This window comes from Lindgomyces ingoldianus (genome assembly GCF_010093535.1).
Source record: "Lindgomyces ingoldianus strain ATCC 200398 unplaced genomic scaffold BDR25scaffold_4, whole genome shotgun sequence".
NCBI lineage: Eukaryota > Fungi > Ascomycota > Dothideomycetes > Pleosporales > Lindgomycetaceae > Lindgomyces > Lindgomyces ingoldianus.
This window is the reverse complement of record NW_022985165.1, coordinates 1,594,761-1,602,709: the sequence shown is the minus strand read 5'-3', so window position 1 is coordinate 1,602,709 and position 7,949 is coordinate 1,594,761. Positions and strand designations below refer to the sequence as shown.

The window sequence follows — 7,949 nt, the reverse complement described above, 5'->3', positions numbered from 1 at the left end:
TTAATTTAGATGTTATATTATTAGCTTTAAACTATGCTATAGCTAACTATTTTACCTAGTTATTCTACTAGTAGTTTATGTACACTTATAAGACTTATTCTATTATAGTGTTTATGTTCTTAGTCTAGCTATTAGTCTTTAGGTAAAAAGCTGTAAATAGATAAAGAATAATTTAGAGCTATTTACAGAGTTTGTCCTAGAAGGCTAAGACAAACTGTGTACCTCTGTCTAATATAATTATGTTAGGCAGGCTATAGTAAACTTATACATATTAGTAGAATAACTAGGCTATATTAGAGGCAGTTATAAAGGAACATAGTATTAAGTGTTAATACTTAGTTAAGTAATTAATAACTACTATAATATTTATGTACTCTTTAGATAAAAGTAAGTTTATAATAAAATTAATTAATATATCTTTTTAAGCTTATTTAAAGATTAAAAGTAGTTTAAGTAGGCTATTATACCTTTTTTAAAAGGCCTTTACTTTATAGCAAGTATAGCAACATAATACGTATTAGCGTACAGTATAGAACATGTAGGGCTAGTAGTACTCTCTCTGTAGTAGGTTAAGAGTCTTTCCTCTGCCTAGGTGTCCTTTAACAAGTAAGTTATGTATAATTTAAAGTAGTTTAATTCTTAGTTTATTAGAATTAGAAATTATAAGTTAGTTATAGTAATATAGCTTACTATTTTAGTTTTTATAGTTAGCTAGTGTTACCTTCTTTAACTAACTAGCGCTGTTTTAGAGCAGGTCTAAAGTTTCTTAGATAAATTTATTATTTAAATACTTATTAGTAATAATTTAATTAATTATTTAATTTATTTTATTTAGGTTAAAGTCTAAAAATAGCTTAAGTTAAAGCAGAGTTTAGTGTTAAGCCTTTTACACTTCTTTCTAAGCAAAGATGTTTTAGAATTGCCTTATAAAAGCATCTAGTTTCTCTTTATTTTAACTAGAATAATAAGTAATTTTAAAATTAAAATAAAATAGGTATTTAAACTAATAGGCTTATTAGTAGCTAAGTTATTTTATAGTTGCAAAGTACTATAAGTTCTTGTAGTTAGATAGGACCTATATTAGATGCACTGCACCTTTTAGTTTAGGTTGCTATTATTTAAAGCAGTATACTATAGTAAGTAATTCTTTATTATAGATCTTATAATTACCTTCTGCAGGACTTATTCTTTTTAAAAAGTATGTAATAGGCCTAATAGTCCTGTCTAGCTTAGTCTAGAAGAGAACTTCTGCTACTACATAGTCTAAGGCATTAGCTTCTACAAGTATTAGTAGTTTAAAGTTAAAGTAGTAGAGTATTAAAGCTTTAGTAAAGGCTTTTTTTAGCTAGTTAAAAAACTATTAGTAATTTAAGTTAAAGTTAAATTAAACCTTTTTTTTAGTAAGTGTAATTATAAAGCTTACTAGCTGTAAGAAGTTGTTAATAAATTATTAGTAAAAGTTAGTAAATTCTATAAAGGCTTAAACATCCTTTATGTCTTTTAGGTATTGCTAATCTAGCATAGTCTAAACTTTAATAAGGTCTATTTAGATGCTATCTATAAAGATTACATATCCTAAATATATAACTTTTAATTAGTAGAACTTACATTTATCTACATTAAGTTGCAGACCTGCTTCTTCTATAGCTTTTAGCACTAGGCGTACATGCTGTTTATACTCTAAAAGGCTATTACTATAAATTAAAATATTATTAATATACATAGTGCAAAACACGTCTAGGTAGAGTTAGAGTAAGTTATTTACAAAATATTAAAAAGTACTAGGCGTGTTAGCTAAGCTAAAGGGCATTACTAGGTACTTAAATAGTCTATATTAGGTCTAAAATGCTGTTAGCTACTTATTACTTTTTACTATTCTTAGCTTATTAAAAGCAGTAATAATATCTAACTTTATAAAATACTTTACTTTACTTAGTTAGCTTAGAGTTTCTTATAAAAAAAAAATTAAGTATTAGTTTTTAATAGTAATAGTGTTTAGTCTTTAGTAGTTAATATAGAATTAAAGCCTACCCCTAAGTTTCTTTATAAATAGTATAAGTAACACTACTAGTAAAAAGCTAGCTTAAATAAACTTTTTTTTTAAGTTTTTATTAAAGTATTTTTAAAGCACTTTTAATTTATTTAGCAACATCTTATATAGTAGCCTATAACTAGGTTATTTACTAGGCTTAAAAGTTATTTAGTAATTATATAGACATTATATTAAAAGTTTATTAAACTTATTTTAAAAAAAAACATGTAATAAGTTATAGTAGTCTTAAGAGACTATTATTTTTAAGTTAGTATGTTTTTAAAGAGCTAAAGCTTAGTCTATATTAGAAATTATAACTGCATAGATTTTATAATCTAGTTATTAAGCTAGGGTTATAAATAGGATAGGTCTTATATAGCAGATGTCTATCTGCTGTTTAAGTCCTAGTTTATGTCTAAATTAAGTAAGTAAAAGTTCCTTAAAGGCTTTTTTTTCTTTAGGTTTAAGTAGTTATTAAATTATTTTATATAGCCTATCTTAGTAAAAGGCTTAGCTTATTAGCCTTACTTAAGTAGTTTTTCTTTAAGTTATTAAAAAGTAGGTCTAAAGACCTTCTGTATTAAGTGCTATTTAAGTGTTATTTAGATGTAAGCGTAAGCATACATTTTAGCATTAGAAAAAGTTAAAGTTTAGAACTTACTCTTAGTAATTAAAGGCAACCTTGTGCTAATACAGCTATAGTTGTTCTAGAATTAGGTTATAACATCTTATGTTTGTTACATAGAGTTTAATCTACTCTTTATAGTGTTAGTAGGTAATTATAATAGTTATAGTATAAAAGATAGAACTTTTTTTAAGTTATTTTTTATTAAATCTAGTTAAGTAAATTATTTAAGTAAGTAGTGTTAATTAAAGATTTAGTTTACACGCTAGTTTTTTATTAATGTAACCTATGCTATTTACTTTTAAGTTAATAAGAGCCTATATTAAGGCTAATATAGTTTTTTATTATAAATATATAAAAATATTAACTTAGTACTTTTAGTTATTAGTAGGGGACTTAGCCTATAAGTTAGTAAAGATCTAGTGTTAAATTAGTCTTAGAAGGCAACTTAGCCCTAGGACAAGCCTTTTTGCAGGCTCCTACTGCTATAGCTGCGGCTATGTTAAGAGTAGCAAAAAGGATTAGAGCTTAAATACAAGTTAGAGCCCTTATAGAAATAAAATTAAAATAGTAAAAATCTTTAATAAGTACTAGCAGCGCTACTTATATAGACTTAAGAAAGGGGAATAAAGCAGTTTTAAAAAATATAACTATGCTTACTACACTTAAAATATTAACTTTTTTTTTATAATCTTTACACTTTCTAGAACTAACTAAAGCATAATTTAAATTAATTTTTATTATGTTAGAGTTCTTATTTATAACTGTGCTAGTTTAGGGGCGTATTAGGGCTTGTACAGGGAGGAACCTTATGTTATTATTATAGGTAGCAATTAGGTTTGCATACGCATTAAGGTTGTTTAGAAGGGGTTCTCCTACTATAGCGCGTTGCAGTTTAGTTAAGAGGGAGTTATATAAGGCTATAATTAGACCTATCTTATTTAGGCCTATATTAAATGTAAGTTAGTAAAACTTAGTAAAGTGTAAAGTAAAGCTTTTTTTTTCTTATTATAAGGTGTTTAGGCAACTTAGGGCTATTAACTTTTTATTTAGGTTTTTATAAGTTGCTTACAAGAATGCTATAAATTAGTCTAAGTTAATAATATCTTTATTTATTAGTAAGTTAATTAAGGCTGTTACATTACAGTTAAGTTAAGAGTAAGTATATAGTAACTAAGAGTGTTTAGAGGGGAATTAGTCTATGTTTTCTTTAAGTTTGTATTAGAGCTTGTGTAAGAAGGAAGGTAGGTCTTTCTGTTTTCTGTTAAACAGCAGGGGATTAGGGAGTTAGTTAGATTTTATTACCAGGTTAGAGGGGTTACAGGTTGTAGGCAGCGTTAGGCAGGAGGGAGTTAAGCTATCTCTAGACTTCTAGGTAGGCTTTAAGGTGCTTAATAGCGCAAAGCTGTTCTTTAAAGTCCTTTTAAAAAGCTTTAAAGCTTGCAACATAGCAGCTTTCTTATAAAGCAAGCGCTTCTTAGAAGGCTTCTTAGCTTACTCTAATAGCTTAAAGTTATGCAAGTACTAAGCTTATTAGATTAGATTTAGAGGCTATTCTTAGCTAGGGTTTTAACACAACATAATGTTATAATTATGCACAAGTAAGGTTATAGAGCTTCGCGGAGGTCTAGTTTAATTACTACGTGAGGTATTATAGTAGGTACAAGACGTTGTGTGAGAAACAGGAAGGTTTAAAAGGAAATTAGTAATTAAATACTTAGCTTAGAAGTCTAAGCGCTTTAGGTATAAATTAAGCCTGTTCTAGGTTTAGTTAGTGTTAAGGCGGTTTGTGCTTAAGTTTATGTCTGTGTCGTGTTGTGTTTGTGTCGGACGTGCACTAATAATACTCCAGTACGCGTCCGATACGGTTATGTCTGGGATCCGGGGAGGATACTGTGACAGTAAACTACAGTAAATTACAGTGAACTGTAGTAGTTTGCCGTAAACTGCGGTAGTTTGCCGTAAACTGTAGCAAATTGCAGTAAACTGCAGCAAATTGAAGTATACGGCAGCAAAGTGCAGTAAACCGCAGTACTTTGTTAGATAAAAAGTATATATAAAATAAAATAAAAAGCTGCCCTCTGGGGATGCCAAGACCTAGAGGATACCAGAAATTATCACCGAGGTTTGGTGTTCTCGCTTAATATCGCGTATGATCTCGCTGACAAATCGACCCCCTTCTAACCCGTAATTATTATTCCAGGCTAGCGCGATACGATCCGGGCCGTCTCATGTAATCAGCACTGTGTAATTTACTCAGATTGATCAAGAGCTGAGCCTATCTGTGGGGAGCCAGGGCGCAGCACATGGGCCGATCCCCACCCCCGGCGCAGTCCGACTCAACTCTGGCGTGTGCATTCAGCTGGCCTGGACCCGCTAATGGCTTGGCTGGCCTCGCAAAAGCGTGCTCGGGGTCGGCTGTATTGTACAAGTCCCTCACCTAGTGTGGGTCGGAGCCCTCCCTGCTAGTACGCAGTCACAATGTCGCGATGGTTCCCGAACTGGTCGAAGAAGCCTACTAGTAACGAGACTATCGCGAGCACGACAACGAACCCTTCCGCGAACACTTCCACGACAACATCCTCATTAAGAAAGACGTTCCCTGCAGGTATTAGCTCACTCCATACTGCAGAAAACAGCGTCGTCGAGTAAGGCGACCTCTCTTCGAACGCCCTAACCGTGCTAATATGGTATCCAACTAGTATCGTGTTCGTCCATGGCCTTACTGGCGACCGTGAGAAGACATGGACAGCGAAAAATGCCCCCGCTCCGTGGCCTCAGTCCTTACTACCGTCCAAAGTCCCTAACGCTCGCGTTCTCACATTTGGATACGATGCATACGTAGTAGACTGGAAAGGTGTGGTGTCGAAGAGTAGGATCGGGAACCACGCGATGAATCTTCTGACTTCCGTCGCAACGTACAGGGAGAATGATGATACGGTGAGGTCTGAGTAGACCTTGCTACTTGAATAATAGAACTAAGTGTAGTAGAACGAACGCCCTATTATATTTGTCTGCCATAGTCTTGGTGGTCTAGTTTGTGAGGATGTAAGACGTTAAGCAAATTGACTTAGACGATCTTCTTCAGCTCACAAGTGAGACAGGCCCTGTCATTAGCGCAGCAGCGGCCAGAGAAACATCTTCGAAACATCCTTAACTACACTCGTGGCATTGTGTTCCTCGGGACTCCACATCATGGCTCTGGCCTTGCACAGTGGGCTGAGAGACTGGCAAAAACAATTGGAGTGCTTAAGCAAACCAACCCTAATATTCTAGAAGTCCTTAAGAGCGACTCAGAGGTTCTAGCGCGGGTTCAAGATGGGTTCCACACTATGGTCAGGTCACGAAACTTAGAGCGGCTTCCACCAATCGAAATTACTTGCTTCTATGAAGAACTGCCTTTAGTTGGCATTGGTACTGTACGTAAAGTCTTATTATGGTTTTATCTATACTAAATATTCGCTACAAGGTCGTCCCCTCTCATTCAGCTATTCTACCGGGCTACATTCCGATAGGGATACGGAGCAACCATATGGACATGACCAAATTCGCGGACGAGGACGACCCAGGCTTTGTTGCTGTTGCTGGAGAGCTTCGTCGATGGGTAAAAGAAGTAATGGCGGTAGGCAATACCAACCTGCCTGTCGCGCCGTCAATACAAGAACGTCAGGGACATGCGCAAGCACTACAGCAGGTACAACAGGACAGATTGTGTATGTAGTGTGAACCTTAGTAAGCAAAATTGCGTATTGCTAAAACTACATATAATAGTCCTTGTGCCATATATGAGTAACCCGGGGTTTGTCGGTCGTTCAGATATCCTTAAGAAGGTAGAGAACGCTTTTCGCCCCAGCCTCCAGCAAAAGCAATCCACGTCTCAAGCGCGAGCCGCACTCTTCGGGCTAGGCGGTATAGGGTACGCTTCCCCTTAGTAGTAATGCAGAAATTTCAACTAATGTATATCAGAAAAACCCAGATTGCCTTAGGTTACGCGTACTGGTTGAAGGAAGAATGTCCGGAGGTGTCGATATTCTGGGTGCACGCGAGCAACGCAGAACGATACCACCAAGCGATTTTCCAGATCGCAGAGAGCTATCAAATCCCGGGCCACAAGGATCCTAAGGCTGACGTTGTAAGACTCGTCAAAGAATGGCTTGAGAGAAAGGATCAACGGCCGTGGCTTATGATCATTGATAATGCGGACGACAGTGAGGTTTTCTTTAGCTCTGGCGAGGTTACAGCAAGAGGGGCAGAAGGCCAGGATGGATCTGCTGTCCAAGGCAAACTGGGGCACCTCATTCCCAGATGCCCACATGGAGCTATCCTAGTAACAACACGAAACAAGCAGACTGGTTCCAAGCTCACGGGAGGCCGCAGCATGATCAATGTCGGGCCGATGAACGAAGAGGAGTCCATCCAACTAATCAGCAAGAGGCTCGAAGACAACGGACTCGATACCAAGCAGACATCACTCCTTGCGGATCGTCTGGATTATCTGCCCCTTGCATTAGTTCAGGCTGCGGCCTTTATCCAAGAAAATTCAATGACGGTTCCTAAATATATTAAGCTTCTTGATCATGGCGACCACAGCCTCGTGGAGCTTCTGAGCCAGCCGTTCGAAGAAGAGGGGAGAGACTCGAGCGTTCCAAATGCGGTGACTGCTACATGGATTGTTTCCTTCAACCAGATAGATCAGCAGTATCCTTATGCGGGCAATCTGCTGTCACTCATGAGCTTTTTTGATCGACAAGGAATCCCAAAACTGTTGCTTACATACCACCAAGATAAGGGGCAAAACCAACAAGACTACCAACAAGAACAGCTAGGAGGGCAAGAAGCAGCCGTAGAGCTAGAAAAAGCACTCGGTGTCCTTAAGGCTTTTTCCTTCATCTCGGAGAGTGAGGTGGAGGATAATCTCAATATGCACCGGCTGACTCAATTGGTGATGCGGAAGTGGCTAATATCAGAAGGGAAGGCCCAAAAGTGGGGTGGCATAGCGTTGTGCAACCTGTCCGCACTTTTCCCCAACGGAGAGCAAGCGAAATGGACGATATGTGCTATGTATTTACCACATGTCTACGCTGTTTTGGATCAGAAGGGCTCTATATCAACAAAAGCAGCTCGAGCTGAAGCAAAGTTACAACACAAGGCAGCACTTTTTATGCTGCATCAAGGTCAATGGAACAAAGCTGAAGAGTTTCAAGTGCAGGCAGTGAAGGGTACAAAAGTAGTGCTCGGGGAGGAGCATCCTTCCACGCTGACCAGTATGGCGAATCTGGCGTCGACGTACAG

The 7,949-nt window shown here is 36.5% G+C and overlaps 1 protein-coding gene across 1 annotated transcript in view; it reads left to right on the top strand.

Annotated features, from left to right (window-relative positions):
• Positions 1-5,002: 5,002 nt before the first annotated feature.
• BDR25DRAFT_278738 (uncharacterized protein) overlaps positions 5,003-7,949 on the top strand; it is a 4,641-nt gene continuing 1,694 nt past the window's right edge. Inside the window, exons 1-7 of the mRNA XM_033687702.1 lie at positions 5,003-5,305; positions 5,360-5,597; positions 5,649-5,705; positions 5,762-6,076; positions 6,127-6,370; positions 6,429-6,573; positions 6,624-7,949. Coding sequence (XP_033552828.1) covers positions 5,139-5,305; positions 5,360-5,597; positions 5,649-5,705; positions 5,762-6,076; positions 6,127-6,370; positions 6,429-6,573; positions 6,624-7,949 — 2,492 coding nt within the window. The 5' untranslated portion in view covers positions 5,003-5,138. The remainder of the gene's footprint in view (positions 5,306-5,359; positions 5,598-5,648; positions 5,706-5,761; positions 6,077-6,126; positions 6,371-6,428; positions 6,574-6,623) is intronic.